A 23,998-nucleotide genomic window follows, 5' to 3' on the forward strand; every position below is an offset into this window, starting at 1 on the left:
ATATAAGGTTCGTTAGCGTGGTCAGATGATATCCCGGTCGGATTAACAATATTCCCAATGTAGCGCCAAGATGGATCTTCTGATGTACTCCGTACGGAGTACTCCGTAGTGGAAGGAAAAAAGGGAACGATGCTCAAACATTGGAACGAGCCTCTGGTCAAGAAGCAAACAACCCATTGAAAGACTCACCCGCGGTTTGACGATGACATCCAGATCCGTCTGGCGGAGCTTACACTGGAGCGCGAAACGCCGACCAATTCCACCCAGAACGCCCTACCACTGTTTCTCCTGTTCCATCAGAGCGCAGGCCAACGAACCCGGACAAAATGAACGGACCACCCATTTTGGGTTCGAAACAATTCCCGAATCGGCAAAGGAATCAAGAGGTACCTCCGCATCCTCCAGCTCTCTCCAGTTCGTTCTCTCTCAACATTGAACAGAAGCTAACCTCGCAATCCAGTCGGAGCTGTTTTCAGCTCTGTTGCGGCTTCTTACGATACCATGAACGATCTCATGTCCCTGGGCATCCATCGTCTCTGGAAAGATCATTTTGTTCGGTCACTCAACCCTGGAGACCAGTATGCCCGCGATGGACCTGAGAATGAGAAAGGATGGAACATTCTTGACATTGCGGGTGGAACTGGAGATATCGCATTTCGCATGCTGGACCATGCTACAAACATAAACAACGACCACTACACGCGCGTAACGGTTGCAGATATCAATCCAGATATGCTTGCAGAGGGTAAAAAACGAAGTTTGGACACTCCTTATTATAATACCGACCGTCTGTCGTTCATGCAGGCAAACGCTGAATCCATACCCTCGATTCCTGATAATTCGGTGGATCTGTACACTGTTGCTTTTGGGATTCGGAACTTCACGAATAAACAAAGTGCATTGGTGGAGGCCTTCCGAGTGCTGAAACCGGGTGGTGTCTTCGCCTGTATGGAATTTAGCAAGGTGACCGTCGGTCTCTTTGACGAACTTTACAAGCGATGGAGCTTTGGAGCTATTCCACTAATCGGCCAGGTTGTGGCCGGGGACCGGGCCAGCTACCAGTATCTGGTTGAAAGCATAGAAAGATTTCCCAGCCAGGAAGAGTTTCGGGACATGATTCAGGCCGCTGGATTCATTACACCAGGCAAAGGATATGAAAATCTTACAATGGGTATCGCCGCCATCCATAAGGGTGTGAAACCATTGAAAAAATGAAATCTTCAAGCCTACCAACATGGGTGCTGCATCTTAATTCGCGATTTTCTCCGTATCAACTACCAATTTTACATCTACATGGTGGGAATGGCCTCGTTGAGACATTGGAGGAAAGGTCCACACCCCTCACTCATACAAGACGGTGCCAGGGGACTCCCCTACAGTTCTCCCCCCTGACAAGGATTTATTTTCTTTTTTCTGGTGTAACACAAAACAATCTGTATTAATATATAAAATACTGGCGCAGAACAATTGATACGGCAGGTTTGGCTTCAAAATCATGATATCCAAGCTCGAAATGTACTACAGATCGGTGGCTTCATCTCATACCTGATGATCTCCCATCCAGTTCTCGGGAGATTTTCCAGCGTTCATGCTGAACTATAGGATCAAAGTGCTAATGAATAATACTCTCACATATAATTTCAAATTGTGTCGGCGCCCCAAATCCGGCAGTTTTGGTATTAGGCCGTTTCTGGAGCCCTCAACGCAACCCCTCCGCCCACAACCGCACCACCACAACGGCCACGCACCAACCAGCGGCCCGCTGGTCGGTACCCCTGTCACTCACTCGATCACCCATCATGGGTGAGCGTCAAAGACCACAGACCACGATTTGTGTGGTCAAGTAGGGCCAAAAGTATAAAAAGATAGAGCCGAGGAGGGGATTTCGGCCAGAAATCCTGTGTATTGTCCATCCTGCTGCTTGCTTCATTTGATGAGATTCCTTCGAATAAAAATAGAACGGAAGGAAGTTTTCACAGATATAAGTCATCACAACAGCGATGCCTGCTTCAGGCACGTCCTTTCCTTTGCTAATTGATGATTTAGTGGGCTTTGATCCTGACTTAACTACTCCTTTGTCTCGTTCGCCTCCAGATGGATTGGCCTTCTCGCTTACAACTCCTTGGTGAATGGTTCAAAGAAATTATGACTAACATGCTTGATACGCTCTGGGAGATACTGACATACAAGAGAGCCGTGGTAAAGACTCCCATTAGACCTGGCAGATATTAGGGAATCATAGCCAAATAAACAGTCCCACGCTCGGGTGCCCATTCTTATTTCTTCACTCTCTCAGGGAGTTTTTGGGCCGTCTCCGTGGACTTAAACTCTGTCTCAGGCTCTGCCTGCGGGGGATCGAGAATCCATTTCAGAACATCAAAGGCTACTTTTTTGTCGTAGTTTGCGTTGTTGAGCGTGTATATGGCCCTCAGGATCAGGTTGAGTGTTGGGTGCTTTTCCGACGGCTTGATAGTGGCTTGGACGATGCGTACTTTGCCGTGGGTAAATGTCACTATGGTAGCCTTGGGATGTTGTCAGATAAAGTGTCATAAAACAGCAAAGTAAACATACAGTTAATAAACCACCCTGGTATCTCAGCTTGGCTGTATATCGGTCTTTGTCAGGTAGCCAAACCATTTTGTTCATCTGGTGATAGAAGATTGAGGTGGTTGCCAGTAATTCACCCTTTAGGATATAGCGATCCCCTTTCTGTCCCATGTCATGTGCACATGAGTGATCCCGAACAATAAAAGTCCAGTGGTTCTGATGAGGGCAGAGGACCTGGACTCCCTTGATGCCAGTGATCATTTCAGAGTACAGCTGGCGAAATAACGGGCCATAAAGCCTAGTACAACATCAGTGAAGGAACGAATGTTGAAAACAGATGCGGCCTCCTACGCTCGAATCTTTATGTGCACTTTGTCGAGCACCTAGTGGACGGCGGTCTTGATGAAGCTGGAGAACCCCCAGTCACTCGGAAGGCCCGGAAATTTCTCTGGTGCAGTGACCCTCTCGCACTCGTGAATAGCTTTTAGGAGTTCTGGAGATGTTGTGAACAGAACCTTTTCTCCAGTGGCATCCCGACAGCGCACCTCGAGGTCCGGTGTCTTCTCCAGCCACTCAAACAAGAATGAGTATGGCGCGTAGGAGATATACAATCGAAATAGACGCCCCAAAAGCAGAGCAACCTCCTCGGGCTGAAACGGCTCTCTGCTGGATGGCATGATGTCTGCTTGTCGTCTTCCCCGCTTGATCTCTCTCAGATTTTCTCCCTTGTGCAATATACACTCCTGAAAAGTATATACACATATATATACCACTATAGGAAGGCCGTTGGTTGGCTGAGTGGTGCCGCTCGAGATTTAACCCAAAGGCGAACTTTGTCTGCAGAAAGTAACCTTAGTACCCACAAGCCCACGAATAAGTACATGGCAGCTCCACGGCGACAAAAGGCTGCTCAGGGCGTTGACAAAATCCCAGCCAACATAGCAGAGTGCCGGGACGCGATACACAAGTATGGCCTTCAACAGCGGACCCTCGAACAGCTGTGCATGGAAGTTAGCCACTCTGACAAAACCCCGGCCCACGTTCTAGTAACTCATCTCTAATTAACATTCGTGCTGGAGTTTCTCTGCCTCGACAGTTCCGAAAGAAGCACTCCTTAGCCTTAGACCCATTTGGCCTAAAAAGAAAGGTCCCAAGGACGCCGCGGCATACATTGCAGAGCTAGATTTTTTCTTTAATGAAGACCACACCAATGATGCGATAAAACTTATGGAAAGAAACCTCCTCGGGCTTGACATGCTCAAGACGCTGTCTCGGTTTATATGTGCTCCAAAGGACGCTCCCACCGCCACTCCGCCCAAGTACTTTGGCACCCTTGCTGAAGGGCTCGGCCCATTCTGCATGCTCATTAATTTGTTCAACCAGCTTGGTGGATAGATCAATCCAGGCTTCGATTGAAGAACGTCAAACGCTTGGGGCTCCCCGGGCAATCCGATTCTATGACGCCACACAGCACTCGGCACGCGCAGACCCAGCAAGTCCAACGCGTCAGACTCCTTCGGTTTTTGAAGAGCTCGACATGGTGGATATTGAAATGACAGATATCGATGATCAGCCGACATCGGATCCTCCCCCTCCTGCGATTTTGATGGCAGCACCAGGACAAGAGGAACCTCCTCGTCGAACCCCCACAGAAACTCTTGTTGCGGACTTTATAGTTACCCTACTTGGTGGTTTAGCAAGCCTTGTGCAGGGTCTCAGTCCGAGGCCCCTCTGCATGGCCAACTCCTTTGAGACAACGTATCAATTTGGCCCTCCCAGTCATCAGACCTCTCCACAACACGGCAGTATGCAGTTCCGAGCTCGTGTAGATGGGAGTATCCCATTCAGCCTGTCCGTGGCTCTGATGCCACGTGAAGCTGCGATATTTGAAGTTAAACGTGCCCCCCGCCAGGAAGGAAAGGATAGCATCCCTGTCCTGGCACAGCAGTCAATGGAGCATGCTGCATACATCTGGAAATGCCATGAAAGTGACAAAACGGTGATACTGCCCTATAATTGTACACTCTTATTCTACATGGGAAATTCTTACTGACAAGACTGTAGTGGAAGAAAAAGAATCTGACTTATCATACCTTTATGGTGGCTCAAGATCACTTGGATTTCCACATTAGCATCGGGACCTATGATAATACATATCTGGGATACATTTTCGGGCTAGGATCCCAGCCAGTTCTTCCGGCACAAGATACTAGCAAATTCCCGTTCCTCGAGATACAAGAACTGGGGCCGTTTGATATCAAAATGGAGGACGATCTTCGCACCTTTCTGCATATAATGCTTGCCTTTATTCTCTGGCAACTTGAAAAAGCGGGTGGTGATGCCGCGTTCAAAGAGGCACTTTGCTAAAGGGGATCTGCATAAGGAGTACTATTGTTTAGTTCGTCCCGGTGTCTACCTGCTTTCCTGTGCATGTTGATTAGCGTATCAATTATAACCCTTAGTAGTTTTATGTTTCAATAATGAGATCCTGTTGATGCTCTAGAAGGACCTGCCCGGCCGGCGCCAACGGAGGGAGGTGGACGGATCTTATAGGATGGGCCGGCGCGGTGACGACATTGGGCCAGGGCACGAGGGAAGCGCACGACGCTTTCCCCGAACGGGCCGCGCTAGACCTCACCGGGAGACCCTAGACCTGATCGGGGCGCGCCGACGCAAATTGAAAATATACCGGGAATTACAGATGAAACGGGGCTAAGTAGGTTTATCTTGCGACGGCTTTCTCGTTCCATGCCCAAGCGCGTACCAGAATGACGGGGGAAATGACAAGAGGTCTCGCTCCAATTTGAGTTTGCCACCATCGCATTCTGACCAAACAGCTACACGAAGCTGAGAGAGTTTTTGAGGATTCCTCACCAAGGTGGCATAATAATCGACCTGACTTTCAGGCCTTCCGGTGCAACGAAAAAGGCAAGATTAATAATTCGAGGCATCAAAGTTCCCACAGGCTGCCTAGCCGCCCAGGAATTGCATCTCCTCGGATGAGCAGGGGTGATGTGTCCCAAAAAGCATATGAACTGGCGCCCGGGACGGCTCGATTGACCATGGCACAGCCAACGGCTTCACTTGTCTCGCATTCTCGTCCTCTCTCCCTCCCACCCAAAATATCAACCATATACCGGAGCACTCTCTCTCTCTCTCTCCCCGTCGTCCGATTGCCCGGCGCAGTCAGCGAATCTCGGAGTTACCCCGCCACTGACTAAGCGGGCCCCTCCCAGATCCCGATCGGGAAGTGCCGCAGATCTTATCAATTTCCTTATCAATTTTCACGTTTTTCCGCCTCCAAAATACCCGCCTTCTCCGCCTCGACTGGCGTCCCCTCTCCACTGCCCGAGACACTTCTGTCTTTGCTTTTGCAGTCTATAGAGATCTCTTGCTATTCTTGTCCCTTTGTTTTGCCACTCGTTTCGCGCCCTTCCTTGTATTTCACTCGTCGAAGAGGCGTCGAGCCACCGTCATCTGTATCTTCATCGCTATAATCTCCTAGATTTTCGCAATTTTATCGTGCTTCCCGAGAGATGGAGCGATAGTGAGGGTGCCGTTCAACGGCCTTGACGGACATCTCACATTGTTTTCGGTCATGCAACCGCTTCTTGTGCATATTTTTCAAAAGATATTCTCTTTAGTTATTGTGGCGGCTACCGTTTGATACCATCATCTCAGCATACATTTATTTTGTTGTTTATATTCTGTTGGAACCTTTTTTTTTTTTTTTTTTTTCACCCCTTTTTGATAATATGACTTTCTCCGTTCTTGCTCGCAAACGGCGCCGACAGCTTTCGCCTCCCTCCCCTCACATCGTCTCTCGCAAGTCATCCGTGGTGATGGTTCCGGCATTGCCTATGACCCCCCCGGATCCCGATGTCGACCCAATCCCAAGTATCAACCCGACCGCGTCGGCCTTAGATACGGTAGTCCATGTGATCTCCACGGAGCGGGCAGCTTTGGCGAACTTGGAGCGGATGTATGCGACCGATCCGTTTTCTAGGGAGAGCATGGAGCGCGCAGTCGAGCAAATCGCAAAAACAATCAACGTCGGAGGGAAACTTGTCATCTGTGGAGTGGGCAAGAGCGGGAAAATTGGCGAAAAATTGGTCGCTACAATGAACAGTTTCGGCATTCAGAGCTGCTTTTTGCATCCAACGGAGGCTTTGCATGGGGATTTGGGTATGATAAAACAGGTACGCTTTCGATCATGCACACTCTTCTCATGGACGGAATGCTAACCCTATTGGTGATAACAGAACGATACTCTTCTTTTCATCACGTTTTCGGGTAAAACGTCGGAGTTATCTATGGTCCTTCCGCATATTCCACCCATGTTACCGGTGATAGCGATCACGGCACATATGCAGCCATCGTCGTGCGCTCTGCTTTCTGATTCTGATATCCGATATACAATTTTGCTCCCAGCTCCGGTACATGAGCGTGAGGAAATATCTTTCGGCTTGCCTGCACCAACAACATCGACAACTGTTGCGTTAGCGGTGGGTGATGCGCTCGCTCTTGCCGTTGCTAGAAGCCTGCACACTATCCCTGGAAGGGGTCCAGCAGAAGTTTTCAAAGAGTTCCACCCGGGAGGAGCTATTGGCGCCGCGTTTGCTTCATCTTCTTCATCCGCGTCGGAAACGCCCTCTCGAAGTTCGGCATCATCCGCCACGAGCTCACCCACACTTGTTGGGCTAAATGGTGCCCTTGACCAGCCAAATGGAATCAATACTGCCCTGCAGCAGTCTCACCAAAAGTTAATATCCGATATTGCAACTCCATTATCGTATATACCAATTATTTCGCAGCTTGAACCATCATCGTCAAATACTCGCATAGCGGACGTCCTGGCGGCGGCCGTGCGCTGTCCCAAAGCAAATTTCTGGGTCTTAATGACCACGGATTGCATAATTTCACCAACACGCCTCCGCTTTCTGGCGGGTGATCGCGATCCTGGAACTCGATTGTGTGATGTTGACGATAAAAGTCATGTCGTTGTTAAACAAAACTGGATTCGTGTCCCAAAATCATCATCCCTAGCGACTGTGCGGCAAATCCTCAATGATATCGACTCTTCAAGCAAATATGAGGGTGCTGTCGGAAAAACTGGAAAGCTACCTGGAAAAGACCGTGTAGTTGCGATCACAGGTGAAAAGTTTGAGGACGATGTGTATGGTTTCGTTGAAGAGCAGGAGGTTTGGCGCGGCGATATGTAATCACCTGGATTCCTCTTCCTTTACGGGTAACCCCTGAACAGAAAGCATCGAAATGATTGTTATGAACTTGAAGTCAGCCCCTGTCGACTTCTGCATCCAAAGAAGCATATATACTTAACCATCTATCATTCTTGAGCATAGATAAAGATGATTTCTATTATTGTTTGTTTTTCCCGTTGTGTCGTGTTGCATCAGGGCCTGTATGAATATGGGCAGTAATTACTATCAACTAGGATCATTTTCTAGCCATATAAAATGTTTGTTAATGATCTCATTGTTTGCCAGAATCTAAGTATCATTTCATACAGCAGTGGAAGATCAGCACCATGGCTTGGTTACTCTCTCCAGAGAGGTTTATCCGGGCGCCTTTCCGGGCTCGGGGTTCAAGTTTCGATACCTGTATTATTAACACGAGCCTCAGCAAAGCTCGGTGCCCGAGACAATATAGAGCTGAAACGCAGTCCAGTGGATTCATAGAGAAAGCCTGTGCGAGAGAGACATGTGCACATCCGGGGTCCTATCAACTTCTTGCAGGGTTGAGAGAAATAAACCCCCCACAGTTGAGACTCACATTAATCAAAGAGAAATAGCAGCATTACCTAGGTGCTTTAAGGTTGATGGTGGTCCATTGTTAAGAAGACGGGCCAGAGGGTGGTGGATGGAGAATTTGGGCAACAGTCCATGATCATTGTACTTACAAAAGTTCAACACCTTGATGAGCAGGGAGTAGACACCATAATTGATGGGAAGCATTTGTATGGATAAGTGCAAGAATAACGCACTTGGCACATATTGAGTAGGTGACCGGATCGCATGGGATTGTTCTCTTAGTTAGATCCATGCACAATACGTCAGATGAGGACTTTGAGGTGCATGTACCCCATATCGCCCCATTGGCTGTCATTGTAAGTCCACTGATTATTTGAAAAAAAAAAAAAAAAAAAAAAAGAAAAAAGAAAAAGAAAATAGCAAATAGGACATCGATCTTTTGGTATGTAAAAAAAAAAAGAAAAGGATTGTTTGTCTGGATTCAAAGGAATCGGAAATCCTCACAAACTTCACAAATGAGGGAGAAAAAAAAAAGAAAAAGAAAAAGAGATGAATTGTCAACCAATCTCAGCATCAGAGAATCGGATATATGAACCCCCACTATCTGCTGTCGTTAACGTTCAAAAATCTGCAGAGTGTTCTTTGTTCCGTAATGCTTGGAAGAATGACTGTAGGTGATCAGACGCGCCAGTCATCTGCAAGACGGTTATGGAGTATTTTATGGCTGGCGGACAAGTGAACGGCAAAATACAAACATGAAAGAGGGTTTAGTTCAGGTCCATTGCCGTGGTATACACCCTAATTAGCCAAGAGTCATGCAGTTGAATGGCCGAAGGCGGATGGCACAGCACCAATCGGGGCGACAGGGAAGAAGTTGGCCCAGTAGGTGGCCGAGTCGCGATTCAAATACCACAGGCATAACGATCTCAACTGCGGGAGGGAAGGCTTCGCACAGGATGGCATATAATTGCATCTATTAACAGATGCCAGAATTTGCGGAGCTGGTGCAAAGTCTTTCGAAGTACAGAATCTCGCAGTTAAGCACCAGAATCCGCAAAAAGAGAGAAATCATGCACGAATGAGCATCAACTCTTTGAAGTACAACAGACCAGGCCGCAAGAAGTCCGTTAAGGTACATCCTAGTGGCGGCGATTGTCGTTTGCCTGAGCTGCACGCAGTGAAAGACTCGGGAGCAGCGTGTGCGGGGTAGCGCAGTCAAGCTCGCAAAGCCACAGAGATCTGACCGTTGCTCTATACTTGGCCCATATCTGCGGTTCCAAAGCCAGTTAACTATGCAGAGCGCAGGCGAGGGTGCAGTGGGTGGGCTTGTGGGCGTTTCGCACGGAGACGTAACTTTTGAGCGGTATATACTCCGTACAGAGCAGTAGCACGCCTTTTCGTGCCATCTGGCATGAGCCGGGCGTCCTCATACCAACCCCCTATATAACCCATAGGTATGCCGATGCACACGCGGACTGGCGCAATATCGTCGCGTGCAGTGTCAGTTGAGGTTGACGACGGGTGTGGGCTCGTTAGTCAGCCGGTCATCGCATCCTTGCTCGTGCATCGTGATCCGCTCAAGTCCTGGCATGCAGCATCCCTAATCCCGCATTGTCATGGTCCTCAGGGATGCGACCTCTCGCAAACCCAGATCATAATGCCATTGTTCAATTCTGTGCTACGCCACCTGCGATGAGGAAGACCAGGATCTGCAAGCTCGACTGTCTTCAGGACACGTCGAATCCCAACACCATGGCTCAACATCGCCATTCGCGCCCGGCAGTGCCCTCGTCCATAGCGCGGTGGAATCGCCGGGCTCGGATGATGCATGGATAGCCATCTCCATGTAATGAGCAGGAAGCCGCTTCTTTTGTCTGATCAGATGGAGGCAGCCAAGATCCTTTGATGACCTAGTTAGTTCGCCACCAAACCCAATAGCTCTCTCGAAAGCTGCTTGCCTTGTGACATCCTCACCTCTCCCTAAACTTGCCGCGAATCGATTCGGTCCAGCTTCACTCAAGTCTGCGAGGGCCTTTCATCTGCCATAGAGCTCGTACCTTCCCACCGACTGGCCACCCTTCTTTGAATGCGAGATACGGATGATCTGCCACTAAATACGTTGATAGCCCCTTTTCGGCGCCACGTTGCAGCTGTGGAAGGAGGCCGTCCTCTGGCAGCTCTGGACACTATGCTCAACGGATAGTGTCACACGACGCGCCGTAGACAAATAACTCCTACTCGGGGAACCCGTCGTTGCTTTGTTTGAGTCTAGGACAACCGTTTAAACCCCCAGCACTCCCCTAGCACACCGAAGTGCGAGCCGTCTCCGGATCCTAGTCCTGTCCACCTTCCAACATGCCTTCCACACTACGGACCCCATCCCCTATCGCTGTCAAACCTGTCAAATGTGAAGACAATGCTCCTGACATCTATCGACTCGATCCAGACGGGGATATCACCCTAGTTTTAACCAGATACGTGACGTACGTAGATGAAGATGAGGCCATGCTTGACATCAAAACGATATCCGCAGCCAAAAGGCAAGAGGATGACCTAGTGGAAGAAGGTAAGAACTATCTAATTGCTAGCTACGGATCGCTCCGCTAACACTACACCCGTATAAAAGAGGTTGTCTTTCATGTCTCCTCCAGACACATGATTCTGGCGTCGCCTGTGTTTCGAGCAATGCTCCAGCGAAAATTCAGCGAAAGTAATACCTTACAGCTGACCGGCAGCGTGGAGATACCTCTTCCCGACGACGACCCTGACGCGATGTTGATTCTTTTGAAAATAATTCATGGGCATATGCGTAAGGTCCCGCTCAGAGTGGATCTCATAACATTGGTACAGCTCGCCATCCTCATAGATAAATACGATGTCCATGAGGTTGTGGAGCTGTTTTCCAATTTTTGGTTTGATAATTTGAAGTCCACCATCCCGGAGAAATATACCGATGACATACCGGCTTGGATATGCATCTGCTGGGTGTTCGATAGGCCAAACGAGTTCAGGAAGACGACTCGCTTAGCTCTTCGTGAAGGAAAGCAAGCCGTTCCTTCGGACGAGCTACCGATTCCACAATCAGTTGTCGGTAAGCTATCCGACATTTCCATTTGGTCCTCAGGCCGGCTATACTAACCATGTATTTAGAGGCAATCAATAGCAAAAGGCAGGAAGTTCTCCATAAGCTTGTTACCACTCTCTACGGCCATATCGATGACTACACTGAAAACGAGCATTGCAGCTTTGAATGTGACGCGCTCATGCTTGGCTCCCTCACCAAGCGTTTACGAGCTTTGAAGATCTTTCCCCATCGGCCCGACCCGCCATATGCTGGCCTATGTTTCGAAGAATTTGACTATCGGTTCCGACAGGGTATGTATTTTCCTGGCGCTCAGCGGACAAGCGCATACTATTATGAGCACTCAAAATGCGCGATTCGGTCGCTCGATACGACCCTATTGAAATGCGAAGAGAAGCTGTCGGGATTGGACATGTGTGATTACAAATGACATCACTTCTCATCTTTTCTTTTTTCTTTTTCTTTTCTTTTCTCCCTTTTTTTTTTTTTTTTTTTTTTTTTTTTTTTTTTTTTTTTGGGGCCCCTTCCTTCAAGAAGCGGGTTTGATTTAACTGCGGCGATGTTAAATTGTGTATAGCTACTGGGAAATTCTATGGACTTAACATCTTATTGGGAATACACGGCATATCCTAAATGGCTGGAGAAATGGAGTACGTTGGTAGTCTTCCTTGATCCCTTGCCGCCTGAAGTGCGCCTTCGACTGCGTTTTCAACGTATCTTTGGATCGGGCCTCAAATATCCTCCAATTCAAAAGTGACGGGATCATACACGGTACCCAGAGACCATGGTCAAATTATTATGCGCTTTGTGCAACAGAAAAAATACAGTTCTGGACTCAAATGCTGTTCGCGCCCGATTTCATGAGTTGAAACTCCCCTCTGTCAGCTTAGTGTGTTGTACCTATGTGAATAGTTATGCACCCAGCCGCATACACATTGTGAATACCGAGCGGCATATCGACTACACGAATTACCGATGCAGGCTAAAATGAGGAACAGGTCTACTCTAAACATTCGATGGGGATCATCAGCCTATAGATAGAGGTAGGATAATAGGCATGACTTCCGGCCTACTTTCGCGGCGTTGTCGCGTGATGGATTCAACCAGCGGAGCTAAAAGAAAACAAGAGAACTGAAGGAGAAATGTAGCCTGATTCCGCAACTTAAGGTAGATTATCTGCTTGTCGCGAAAGAGCAATGGTAATTGTCTCAAAATGTTCATAGCAAGTTGGTAGCGGCACTTCAGGCAAAGCTGCATGCCCCGATGCTAGCCTCGATGGACAAATCATAAACACCTTAGTTATCTGCCCTCCAAGCTCAACACCAGCTAGTTAAGGCACGAGGAAAGGAGTCAAGCATTGCCCCAAACCGTGACATATGGCCGGACTTCCTGCTCAACATCACTCCGGACGTTATGAACCTTTGTCTTCCAAAAAGCTACCTGTCTGCACTTGTTGGTTCGCTTTCAGGGAACGTCTTTGAGGGTCATACGAACAAGGGGCAGCAAAATATCTGCGGCATCCTTACCAGGGATATGCTGGCCAGCTCTTCTCAAGGGTCGTAATCTTAACTCTGTCCTCTTCATTTCCGCAGAACTGTCACCCATGAGTATAGACCGTACTCCGTACTTGGAGGGCCTATGCACTCGAGTGATACTCTCTCTGAAACCTTGGCTAGATCCTCCACCTCGGAACTACTATCATAAGATCAAAACCGACGCAGCCACTAAGGGCCGTAGCGGTGGGGGCTAAATCTTGACAGGGATGCCGGGCTTATATATCAACCCAGGAGAAAGAAGTTTTATCCCCTGATTCTTTGCTCCTGTACGGAGTACAGAGTACTCCTTCCGAAGTACGGAGTACAGTGATCGGCATCGAGGCCTCAGAGCAATATCCACCCTTGCCTTCGCAGAAGATGCCCCCTTAAATGAAGCACAAAGAACCATTCCGCGTACATGGTCTTGCTGAAACGGCCGGAATCTTGAGGATGCCAAAGAGCAGGCATTTGTATGGACATAGAATCCAGACCCTCTCTTCCCACGACGTGCCTCAAGGCTCCGGCCGAGAGCACTGGCGTATGGAAGCGTTTGCACTGTAACTGCCCGTCTTACCTGTAAGTCGGGCAACAGCTTGCCCAAGTTTAAAAGTGCCACTTCATTCCCACTACCAACAAGACGTGAAAAAGAATCCGCTGTGTCCTTACAAAATCACATTAGATAACCCAGGGGACCACATTTCCAGCACACACACTCTCTCCACATTATAAAGCAGGCAATTGGTGTTTGGCCCTGTTGACAAGAGTACATCCAGAAGCAAAGCAACTGCGAGAATGATTGACTCTAATAACCGGTCTGAATTCTATCCAAATCATACAGGGGCATGGAGACCTTGACTCCTGGGAAACACATCTCATATATGAGCGTTCCCCCGGAAGTTAAAGTTGGCTCAACAGATAATCATCAAAGAGCTGTGGACTGCATCCGGCAAACCTATGGTCGATGGAGCCTTTTCCTAGTCTTTCATTAAGTTTGTCTACCTTTCCACCCCAACTAATCAAACGCTTTTTGTGCTACGGAGTACGGGGATACTATGATCGTTTTCAGCATGCTATGGAGCACAGCTAATCAGCCTAGGCTTTGGAACTCAAGGTCATTGCTTTTTCCTTTCCTTTTTCTTTTTCTTTTTTCTTTTCTTTTCTTTTCTTTTTTTTTTTTTTTTTTGGTGGCGGGGAGGGGGCACGAGCTCGCGAAGAATTCTCATGGAAGACATCCTGGACCCGAACTTCATCCATAAAGCCCAAAGCTATGTTCCGTTTTCAGTTTGTTGGGCAATGGGCTTTACAGCGCGTCCGGCTTTTCCATTACATCTGATGCACAGAAATCAGAGAAATTTGAAAACGAACATTCTCTGAGAGCTCTCTAAAGGGGCACTTTGAACTGCTTGAGTGGAATAATATCTAGATCGACAATACAGTTCTCCGGAAGAAAAAAATTTCATTTTGTGCTTCAGGGATAGTGAAGTGTGAGAAACTGGAATATTAACCCGCTAAGCCATACGAGTTGAATTCCTGACAAAAACGGTGATTCTTGGAGGTTGACTTTTCAAGGCTTCGAAGCTTACGAGAGTCCCACTGGCGTGTTTTGTAGCTTGGAGCTTAGAATTCAGAGACCATCCAATGGCCTCTGTGCCGAGTTCTTCGCAAACAACAGCTTCAGGATCGTTTAAACACACTTCCCAAGGTGATTGGCGTTTCTGCCTAGGTGGTGTCTCCGGCCTCAGGTTGACGGCCAGCCCCATTGGCCGCCTACAGGGGACTGCTAGGGAAAGCCAAGACGCGGGCCCTTAGGTCGCTTCGGCCTCTCCTTCAGGCCGTTTATCGCTCCTGATGCTGCCTGGTGTTGCCTGACGCCATGGAGAACGGGGACACACATTCAGGCCTCTACAACATTTCTCAGCTCAAGCAGAAGCTTGAAATGACACCTGCTGGGCGCTCTCCCGGGCCATAAAAGGGCGCGTTGGCTCACTTTTTCAAGTCGAGAAACAACATCTCATCGCGTTCAATGATCGTCTCGAAGTAGTGCCTATTTCTTTCAGACTATCTGACACCTGCTTCTTGAGTTTCCAATTGAATAAACCTGCCGTCTTCCAGCTATCATGGCTGCTTCCCCTTCGGTTCTCTCCCAGACCCTCCAGTCGATTACCACCACGAAGATCGAAGAACTCGAGAAGCAACGCCAAAAGTACGAAGAAACCAAGCGTAAAATACTTGACTTGACCAGCGATGCAGGCGACAGCATCCAGAAGCGTATTTCCCGCCTACATGCTGGCGTGAAGGAACTTCAACTTCTACCTGAGGCGGAGCTGGAAAATATGGACCGCTGGCTTCATCAATCTCAGTACGATCCAACGATCCCAGAGTCCATGCTGGTTAACTTTGAGTCTGATCTTCGCTCTCGGTTGGATCGCCAGACTCGTAAACTGGATCTGGCCGATTTATATTCCCGCTTGCTTATCGAATGGATTAACTCCCCCACTTCAAGTGACGGGAACGCTGAGAGGCTCGACAGCTCTATGGTCGACGAGGACTTTGATGTCGTTCAAGATATCCAGAAGGAAAAATTGCAGCAATTACGAGAGAAGTTCGAAAAGGTGGTGTTTGAACCTCTGATGACCGATAGCGAGGATATTACCCGGTATTTAGAGACTCTCTTTTCAGGAGATGAAGGACAGGACGCTCTGAAATTGTTGCGGGAAGCTGTCAAAAATCATGGTAAACTTCTCTTTTCCGAGAAACAACCTGTGGAGAGGAAAAGCCTTAAGCAATGCATCCAGTCATTGCTGAAAAATGACCTTCTCAATGACCAGAAGCTCGCAACTCTGGGTGAATTTCTACACGATGATACTGTGCTCGATGAAATTGCGAACGTGCTAAATATGAGATACGCGAATCTGGGCAACTGGTCCTGGAATGTAGGAGGCAAAGGAATGCCGGTCCTGCCGTAAGTAATTACTACAATGATGCCTTTCCTCAGATATAAGTAATAATGTTTCTCCAGTCGGCAAAGTTTGAACGGAAAGTGGCGTGTAATGATGGATGAAGACGTGCTCCAGGCCCTGCTCACCCACTACATTGGGAACAAATGGTGTGTCTTCCTGAAGAAATCTTTGCACCGCGTCATCGAGCGGATAGCATTTTGGGCCAAAGACTGTGGAATACCAGAGGAAGATCAGGCATTGCGGAGATATTATCTCAACGAGGGCGCGCATCGTTGGACAGTCAAGAAGGGCACCGAAAAAGAGAGACACGATGTATACAAGGATCACTTTTTCTTAGCACCTATGCCTGGCCGCGAGTTCCAAGACGCTGTCGGCTACGATGATGACGGTGATAGTGACGACGATGATTATGATGAGAGTACCATCAATTTGAATGGTGATAATAATTTGTCACCAAAGGAGGTCAAACAACTTCTTTTAAGGACTCTGGCGACTGAAGTTCTTATGGGACGCGCCTTTGACGGAGAAGTCGCCGTCGTCCAAAGCGATTTCCTATGGTTTGCTACCAGCGTATCCCATAATACGATATTCGCCGTTTTACGATTTGTTGGATTTGAAGAAGAATGGATCAATTTTTTTAAAAATTTCTTAGAACCGCCTTTGGACATGTTGACCGGTGACCAAATTAGGATCCGCAAACGCGGTCTTCCGATGGCTCACATCTTCGAAAAGGTTTTTGGTGAATTGATCTTGTTTTTCATGGATGTTGCAGTCAGTCAGCAGGCAAACATTCTACTATATCGATTTCACGACGATTTATGGCTCTGCGGAAAGCCTGATAGCTGCGCCAAAGCATGGCTGACCATGGAAAATTTCGCCAAAATAATGGGGCTCGAGTTTAATAAAAGTAAAACTGGTTCAGTTTACTTGGTGGAAGAAGGTCGGACGAAGAAGCCCGAAGTGGTCAAGGTTCTACCCGAAGGACCAGTCGCTATCAACTTTTTAGTCCTTGACCCCATCACTGGAGAGTGGACTATCAATAGATCCCACGTTGAGGAGCATGTTGCTCAGCTGTCGAAACAGTTAAACGGGGCAAAAAGCGTATTGCAGTGGGTTAAAACCTGGAACAGCTGCATTGGCCGCTTTTTCAGCTATACATTTGGCGAGTACGTCATTCTCCTTCCATCCAAAGCATTGGTTTTGGAACTAACATTCAAGTTCACAGACCATCAAATTGCTTCGGGCGTAAGCACCTTGATGCCATTTTCCAAACCCACCAAGATATTCAGAGTTTTCTTTTCAATGACCAGAATGGCAATGGCAACAGTGTAGTCGAGCACCTCAAGCAGATGATCACCTCCCGATTCAACGTTTCTGATATCCCTGACGCTTTCCTATACATGCCTGAAGCCCTGGGTGGCCTGGGGCTCCACAATCCCTTTGTCCCTCTCTCTCTCGTCAGCCCTCACGTCTGTGAGGACCCAAAGTTGCTTATCCACGCCTTTCTTGAATCTGAAAGAGAAGCGTACAACAAAGCCAAGCGGGAATTTGAGAATCTTACTGAATCAGAGCGCCGGAAACGCTTCAAGAATGCCTTCCCTAGGGATGAAGACACGGGAACTCGTCATTACGCACCCGCTACCGAGGGACAAAATGAGTTCTTCTCCTTTGAGAAATATACCCAATGGCGCGAGTATACCAGTGACGCCTTGAACACGCTATATTGTCGGTTGAATACTGTGGCTTTCAAAAAGACTATAAACTTTTCCCATGCCGTGCGGCAGGAGCTGAATAAGCTCTCCGGCCCGCCGGCGAATCTGAAGGAGTTATGCCAGGGGAACATCGATGCGGAGATGGGGTGGCTAATCCAGTTCTATTCGAGTGAGTTGGAGGAGAAATGCGGCGGCCTGAGCATTGTGGATCGGTCATTCTTGCCGCTCGGGGTGCTGAAGGCGATGAGAAAGAAGAAAGTTGCATGGCAGATGGCCTTGTGAGGTTTTGTCGTCGTGGTACCTCGACGAATAAGGCCGTTAGATTGGTGAAGTGTTTCATACATTACAGCTTGGATGAAGGATGAATTTTAATTCATCAATGTCATGAAATCCTAGGTGATACAGCAGAGAAATCAATCGACTCTACCAAACCTCCGGTGATCAGCTTGACGCTGTCATAGTTTGTCGGAACAAGTCAACTCCATAAGCGTGGTCAAACTGAAATAATTCCATTCTATTTCATAGGTGTTCTCTATTCGTCAAGCAATGTCTAAGCATGCTATGTAGGTTGGTTCTTCTAAGAAGGAAAGAAAGTCAAGAACCTGATAAGGGCATTATTCTAGCTCCAGCAAAACGGCACAGCCGCATGAAGCCGGAGAAAGAAAAACGTCACAAGGGAACGCCAATCTATGCATCTTGTAATTGCTGCTCAGCAATGACTTTTGGATTGGTCTTGCCCTCGTAGATCTCCTTGGTCTTTTCCAGAATTGTGGACCAGTCCTCGAATACAGTAAACGGAATCTTTTCGCGTTCGCAGTAGGTGATCAAGTCTACGCATTGTCAGTTTTTGACGAAATCTATCAAAAGGGCACACTGCACAAATGCATACCATGTCCTTTCTTTGCAAAAAGCAAGTCCGTCTGGGAGGCAGCTGAAAGGTCAGAAACGCCATCTCCCGCATAGAGGAGAGTAGGACGCTCATCGGACGAAAGAGCGGCATATGGCTTGATCTCAAGTGATTTATCATGGCCAAAGTGACTAAGATGCCACATCATCAACCAGCCACTCTTTCAAAGGCACGAGAAAAAGGAGGAAAAAGTAGGGCCCACCTGTCATCATGATAAACGATCTCCCAGCCCCATTCCTCGTTGATGCTTTTTCCTTCTCTCGCCTTCACTTGGTTGGCGACGATCTGGATGTGATCTGGCTCCTGGCCCAAAAGCTTCACGAGTAGTGCATGGATGATGGGAACCATTCCGGAAGACAGGATGACGATGGGCACATTATGTGCTTTAGCCCAGTTGTAGAATTCGGTAAAGTAGGGATCCAGCTTCATGTTGTCGCAAAGGATGCGGATGCACTCGTCAAATGGGTTCTTGACACTGTCCAGCATTTCGCGGAAGGAGTCACTATTCTAGTAATTTAGATCCCTTTCCCATGTCCAGAAAAAAAAAAAAAAAAAAAAAAAAAAAAAAAAAAAACCGAAGGGGGCCTTGAGATGAAGGTTTGGATGCAGACATGGTGATTGTGGTGGAGATGCTGTATCTCAATACATACCGGAAAGTAATCGTGCCATCCAGAACGGCTTTATTCCCAGCCCGGCGCTTCTCTTGTCCGTAGCCAAGGTTATCGGTCTATTACGACTCCAGACATCACGGTAAGCCCGCTTTCTAGTCGCATATCACACGAGGATTGAATCCATTGAAGTCTTGATGAGTAGGAGGTGGAGATGAAGGTGCGTACCATGTAATCATTGCCTGCCAAGCACCTACATCAGTATATGTTTCTTAGGGGCAAAAAGGGAGAAAGCAAGAGTACGCAGAATGACATACTGTCTTTCAAGGTAATGGTGCCATCAAAGTCCGTAAAGAAGATAATCTTCGGGTTTGTTTGCATGGCAGGCAAGTCACTATGAGAACCCATTTTCACAATTGCTAAAGTAATTCTTCAAATTCCCTATCCAGAGTAAAGAGGGTCAGCTTGCTGTATCAATCAATGTTTCCGGGAGTTTGCGGGAGCGGACTGTTAACGTGGTTAAACCAAGTCCTAGCACCGGTGGAGAAGGGATGCATTCACAAGAGTTCCGTTAATAATAAAAAATCAAAGCACTATAGCGAACGCAATTGACCACTGTCCTGGATGACATGGGAGCGGTGTTCGTCGCCCGTCGTCCTGGTGTGCCCACCGTTCCGCTTCATGGCGGGGGAGGGGCGGCGAACAGGAAGCGGGAAAACGGGGGCGGAACCGGGGATGGAACTCACCACGAGCCAGCGAATGTAGGTTGATACTAGATCAGGAACGTGAAACCCCAACCAGCGGGCTTCAGCGGCGTTTGGTTCAGAGAATGGTCCTGCAAACCTACAACAAGGGGCAAAGACAGGGCAATTGACGCAGAAAGTGTAGGGTCTTCAGGAGATTGCTCTCAATTCCGTCACACTAAAAGAAGAGATTTACAGGCACACTGTAGGGCTTAGCTAAGCTGGTGGGTACGATGGGCTGATCGACGCGAGAAACGTAGAGCGACAGGCTGCAGAGGCAAGGGAATGGCGGAGCATTCCGGGGCACTTAGGACGAAAAGCACGGTTCTCGGTGTTGACGGCATAAATACGGAGTACGGAGTACATATTATGGGTTTATGTTCGGAAAAAAAGACGCACAGGTTGGTCCTGGAACATCCAACATGGCTCCCCGACCAGAAACGTAACGAGGAAAGGGTAATAATATTACATCTCATCTGACAGAATGCATCTCGCTGGAATGCTCAAGGAAAGGCCTTGAGCAAAACACGCATCAATTAAAAAAAGGTCAAAACCCGGCCCACGACTATCTCCACTGCTTCGCAGCGCCATTGTAGTGGTATATCATCGATCCTTGCCGCGTGCCAAATGCTGAGACTGGACCAGAACATGGCCCTCTCTAGGATTCTGTCTCTATTCCGTCTCCGACCATCCCCGTCTCCTGGCGAATCTGTACTCGACTGTAGAATGCGTGTCGCTCCCTGTCCTATATGGCGTTCAATAAAAAACGGAGATTGACTCGCGAAGATCGGACCGTCATAAATAATCTATGAATTTCTTGGCGGCTGTCATCCATAGCGTTTGAGATTATAAGACAAAGATACAGAAATTTGAAATCTGGAAAAACTCGCGAGCTCTTGTGTAATAAGCCCAGTGACGTAGTAAATAGCCAATGATCTTCTAAGGCTGGCAAGTCGATATTATCAATCAAATAACGATGGTTGTTGCTCCAGGTTTTCAATCCGAAGCCGACGTTTTCGCTTTAGATTGATACCTGGCGTCCACCTTCTCCCCTAATTTATCTTGAACGGCCGAAGATACACCTGTACCGCTATCCTCTTCGTATAAATGGTGCTCCACGATGTAGTCGATGACCGGTCCTGGAATCAGATATCGAACGCTCATTTCGCGTCTCAAAAAGAGTCGTATCTTTGTGCTGCTCACGTCATTCTGGATGAGTTGTTGGATCACATAGATATTATCCTTCCAAGGCAGTAGTCCAGCGATAGCTTCGTCGATATCGGTACCGCTGCGTTCCACGATAAAGGTCTTGATCAAACAGGTTAGAAAGCATCCAGGAACTTTCAGGGAAATGCCCTATGTAACTTACCCCATAACGGCCTAAAATATGATCCAAGTCCTCTTCGCTCCAGACTCCTGGTGTTGACATGGTGTGAATAAGGTCCGCTCCGGCTAGCAAAGCAATTCGCACTGGCCTGCGAGTGCCATCGCCAATATCGATTCCACCATGAACGGTATTTATCTCGTGGTCAAAATGATCCAAAACCTTCGCCGTTGGACTGTAATCCTTTTGCAAAGCTTCCCATGGGTCAACCATGAGCCAATTCGAGGTCTGATCCACCGCCAGTTGGCACATTGCAATCCTAAGGACGGGTGGAGGTTAGTGGTGGAAAAGGGAAAGAAAAAAAAAAAAAAAAAAAAAAAAAAAAAAAAAGAATGAAAGCAAGACCCGAAGCAAAGCTTCAGGGAACGAGGAGAGGATGGGATCCATACCGATGTCGTGCACTGGCAAGGCCGGCTTTCCGATATGCATCCGACACGGGAGACAGATAACCACCAATCAGCTCGAATTTGGTGCTAAACTTGACGTAATCGGCAGCCATCTCGAACATGCGGAGATGAAGGTATGTGATAGGAGAGAATGAACCACAAGCGACGAGGAGCAGCGGGGTCTTTCCCGGATTATCCATGACTTTCTTCAACCGATCATCGGGAAATGAGTAAGAGGACAAGCGTTCTTGTGGCGGGGTGTCGTCCACGCTATTAAACGGCCTATTGGGGTCGTCATGTTGTCCGGTCATGGTTCAGACTCGTCAGGAGAGGACGGGAGAAGGATGGGCGAGATGAGGGGGCAAAAAAAAAAAAGCGAACGTGACAAATTCGAGAATCTCAGCAGGTGGCTTGGTAGACCCGAAAGTGCTTTTAAAAAAAAAGGTGATGCTAAGATAGTATATATGACAATACCGGGTTCAGACTTGACCAGGGCTATCGCTGCATTGCCGAAGAAACGAGGTCGCGGGAGATGCGTGTGGTCACAGAACCATTGCTTGGTGAGGGGCAGGTTTAGCACGGCAGCCTGTGTACTTATGGAGTTGAGTCAAGGAATGTTCAAGTCTGCTTGATTAATGGAAGTGATCATCAGAGTCACAGAACAGTGCATAGGCGAAGTGACACTGATAAAATGCGATTAAATATGGATTGTACGGAGTCTTCCTGTCAAGCGTTTTGGGTGTGGCGGTGAGTTCGAGTTTGTGAACTTGTCGTCGCTGGGAGGCAAAGAGCAGCGGAAGTTTCGTGTCTGTCCCAGAGTTAAGAGTGAACTAACTCCATAGCCAACTAGTAGCTAAATATAGCCAACTGCCGTTATTTATCCCTAGAGACCAGTCCAAGGCGGAAGCTAATCACTCAATGCTTCTCTGAACAGCTGGATTTTAAAAGCAAAGAAGGGCAAGCCTCATTTGGTGCTACTGCAGCTTTGGCCCTGACAGGGTTGACGCATCCAGGATCCGGTTGGACAGAAACACAGGCAGGAACTGACCCTCTTACCCTATCAATCAAACCCCAGCCCTTGGGATGAAACTTGCCAGCATGAGCTGCGAAGGAAGCTTGCATGGTGCTTCAATAGTGATGGAGCTCATGACGGAAGACGGCGTCGGGATGAGGAATCGGTTGGTCGTCGGACAGGCGATGCGGGGTGTTCGGGGAAGCATCACGGGAAGTTGGATCGCCATCGTGACCGCCGGCGGTTTCTTATCTCCAGCGACAGATGCAACCGCCCGGCGATTTCAACCTACAAAAACATCTCCCAATATTTGATCTGCATCCTTGTCTAAAACCATACATTCCCGACACGAAAGGGGGGGTGTCGTCGTCAGGCTTTCATTGATTCGGTGAGGGCATGCTACGCGGTGAGATTTCCACCAGAACTAATTACTGGTCTGTAAATATCAGAAATACGCGGGGGCGAATTGAGACTCTATAAACCTATATTGGCGCAGTCCTCGAGCATGTCGGCCCGAGAACCATCTGTTAACCTCCAAAGCTGCCGAAACACAGCACAGGGGCTCCGAGCTAACCCTTTATCAACTGCTGCTCCCCTGCTGTACTTGTTGAGCTGCGTTAACAGAAAAGAAAAAACAATGGTATCGAGACTGATCCTCTTGTTGCCTTCATCGATCAGTACATTCTGTGGAAGCATTATCCGATGCATAGGATTTGCCAGCGCTACTTCGTACAAAAAAAGGGTTTGCGAAAGCAGTGTAACAAACACCACCCGAACCCGAGCCAGGCATGTTTTTCAGTACCAGCGATATATTATCACGTTATGAAGAGGGTTCATCGATCGCAATAGCCTTGATTTTAATATTGGAACCTAGAATGCCGCCTTTACTGCTATTAAGTTAAGAGTATGTGAGCCGGTGATATAGCTATTTGAGACTCCCTCAGCAGCTGCGCTTTAATGGGCTTTTATGTTGTGCGTGTTCGGTGGAAGAGAACGGAGGGAGATCGAGCAAAGTATATGAGATACTGGGCAGAGTGGCTCAGAGAATGCGAGACCACGCTTGAGAGCATTTTGCATAGAAATGGGAAACACAATAGTTGACCTAGAGAATGAATGCTGGTGTAGATGCTGAGATCGTGAAGCTGGGCTCCGCTGAGCACACAATCAAAAGGTTGGAGCAGTACGCGAGATCTGCATGGTGCACCTCCTCTCCTCTTCTCTCGTATACTCTTGTATGAGTCCTAATAGTGGCCTTATTCTAAAGAAGGGGCTCAAAATTTGATTTCGATTTGGCAAAGGCAGCTCCCCAGGCGCTTAGGCATTGGTTGCCCAGCAATGGAGCGACCTAGAC

The 23,998-nt window shown here is 48.0% G+C and overlaps 10 protein-coding genes across 10 annotated transcripts; 7 read left to right on the top strand and 3 right to left on the bottom strand.

The window, feature by feature from the left end:
- The first annotated feature begins 132 nt into the window (after positions 1-132).
- CIMG_01356 (ubiquinone/menaquinone biosynthesis methyltransferase) lies at positions 133-1,525 on the top strand. Its single transcript, XM_001247584.2, has 2 exons — positions 133-386; positions 461-1,525. The coding sequence occupies exons 1-2, from the start codon at positions 203-205 to the stop codon at positions 1,213-1,215; spliced, it is 939 nt and encodes a 312-aa protein (XP_001247585.1). The 5' UTR covers positions 133-202; the 3' UTR covers positions 1,216-1,525.
- Positions 1,526-2,276: 751 nt separating this feature from the next.
- On the bottom strand, positions 2,277-3,224 carry CIMG_01355 (uncharacterized protein; the record flags this gene model as incomplete). The annotated part of the gene is made up of 3 exons (XM_001247583.2): positions 2,277-2,522; positions 2,572-2,845; positions 2,965-3,224. The coding sequence occupies 3 exons, from the start codon at positions 3,222-3,224 to the stop codon at positions 2,277-2,279; spliced, it is 780 nt and encodes a 259-aa protein (XP_001247584.2).
- A 292-nt stretch (positions 3,225-3,516) lies between these two features.
- On the top strand, positions 3,517-5,025 carry CIMG_01354 (uncharacterized protein; the record flags this gene model as incomplete). The annotated part of the gene is made up of 4 exons (XM_001247582.2): positions 3,517-3,557; positions 3,672-3,866; positions 3,943-4,546; positions 4,612-5,025. 4 exons carry the CDS (start codon positions 3,517-3,519, stop codon positions 4,912-4,914), a joined length of 1,143 nt encoding a protein of 380 aa, XP_001247583.2. The 3' UTR covers positions 4,915-5,025.
- A 751-nt stretch (positions 5,026-5,776) lies between these two features.
- On the top strand, positions 5,777-7,934 carry CIMG_01353 (sugar isomerase). Its single transcript, XM_001247581.2, has 2 exons — positions 5,777-6,746; positions 6,810-7,934. Exons 1-2 carry the CDS (start codon positions 6,303-6,305, stop codon positions 7,767-7,769), a joined length of 1,404 nt encoding a protein of 467 aa, XP_001247582.1. The 5' UTR covers positions 5,777-6,302; the 3' UTR covers positions 7,770-7,934.
- A 2,017-nt stretch (positions 7,935-9,951) lies between these two features.
- On the top strand, positions 9,952-12,008 carry CIMG_01351 (uncharacterized protein). Its single transcript, XM_001247579.2, has 3 exons — positions 9,952-10,884; positions 10,945-11,409; positions 11,469-12,008. Exons 1-3 carry the CDS (start codon positions 10,674-10,676, stop codon positions 11,828-11,830), a joined length of 1,038 nt encoding a protein of 345 aa, XP_001247580.2. The 5' UTR covers positions 9,952-10,673; the 3' UTR covers positions 11,831-12,008.
- A 3,044-nt stretch (positions 12,009-15,052) lies between these two features.
- Positions 15,053-18,043, top strand: CIMG_01349 (uncharacterized protein; the record flags this gene model as incomplete). Its single annotated transcript, XM_001247577.2, has 3 exons — positions 15,053-15,897; positions 15,955-17,061; positions 17,121-18,043. 3 exons carry the CDS (start codon positions 15,053-15,055, stop codon positions 17,887-17,889), a joined length of 2,721 nt encoding a protein of 906 aa, XP_001247578.2. The 3' UTR covers positions 17,890-18,043.
- A 58-nt stretch (positions 18,044-18,101) lies between these two features.
- On the bottom strand, positions 18,102-20,142 carry CIMG_01348 (2,3-diketo-5-methylthio-1-phosphopentane phosphatase). Its single transcript, XM_001247576.2, has 7 exons — positions 19,869-20,142; positions 19,440-19,563; positions 19,351-19,364; positions 19,165-19,241; positions 18,717-19,016; positions 18,497-18,645; positions 18,102-18,437 (listed from the first exon to the last, which is right to left on the bottom strand). The coding sequence occupies exons 2-7, from the start codon at positions 19,528-19,530 to the stop codon at positions 18,295-18,297; spliced, it is 774 nt and encodes a 257-aa protein (XP_001247577.1). The 5' UTR covers positions 19,531-19,563; positions 19,869-20,142; the 3' UTR covers positions 18,102-18,294.
- On the top strand, positions 19,804-20,385 carry CIMG_01347 (uncharacterized protein; the record flags this gene model as incomplete). The annotated part of the gene is made up of 3 exons (XM_001247575.2): positions 19,804-19,883; positions 20,126-20,218; positions 20,349-20,385. 3 exons carry the CDS (start codon positions 19,804-19,806, stop codon positions 20,383-20,385), a joined length of 210 nt encoding a protein of 69 aa, XP_001247576.2.
- Positions 20,173-22,395, bottom strand: CIMG_01346 (nicotinate (nicotinamide) nucleotide adenylyltransferase). The gene is made up of 3 exons (XM_001247574.2): positions 21,639-22,395; positions 21,235-21,508; positions 20,173-21,173 (listed from the first exon to the last, which is right to left on the bottom strand). Exons 1-3 carry the CDS (start codon positions 21,944-21,946, stop codon positions 20,862-20,864), a joined length of 894 nt encoding a protein of 297 aa, XP_001247575.1. The 5' UTR covers positions 21,947-22,395; the 3' UTR covers positions 20,173-20,861.
- A 213-nt stretch (positions 22,396-22,608) lies between these two features.
- On the top strand, positions 22,609-23,480 carry CIMG_10727 (uncharacterized protein). The gene is made up of 2 exons (XM_012358881.1): positions 22,609-23,035; positions 23,097-23,480. The coding sequence occupies exon 2, from the start codon at positions 23,153-23,155 to the stop codon at positions 23,471-23,473; it is 321 nt and encodes a 106-aa protein (XP_012214304.1). The 5' UTR covers positions 22,609-23,035; positions 23,097-23,152; the 3' UTR covers positions 23,474-23,480.
- Positions 23,481-23,998: the final 518 nt, after the last annotated feature.

Source organism: Coccidioides immitis (assembly GCF_000149335.2).
Source record: "Coccidioides immitis RS genomic scaffold supercont3.1, whole genome shotgun sequence".
NCBI lineage: Eukaryota > Fungi > Ascomycota > Eurotiomycetes > Onygenales > Onygenaceae > Coccidioides > Coccidioides immitis.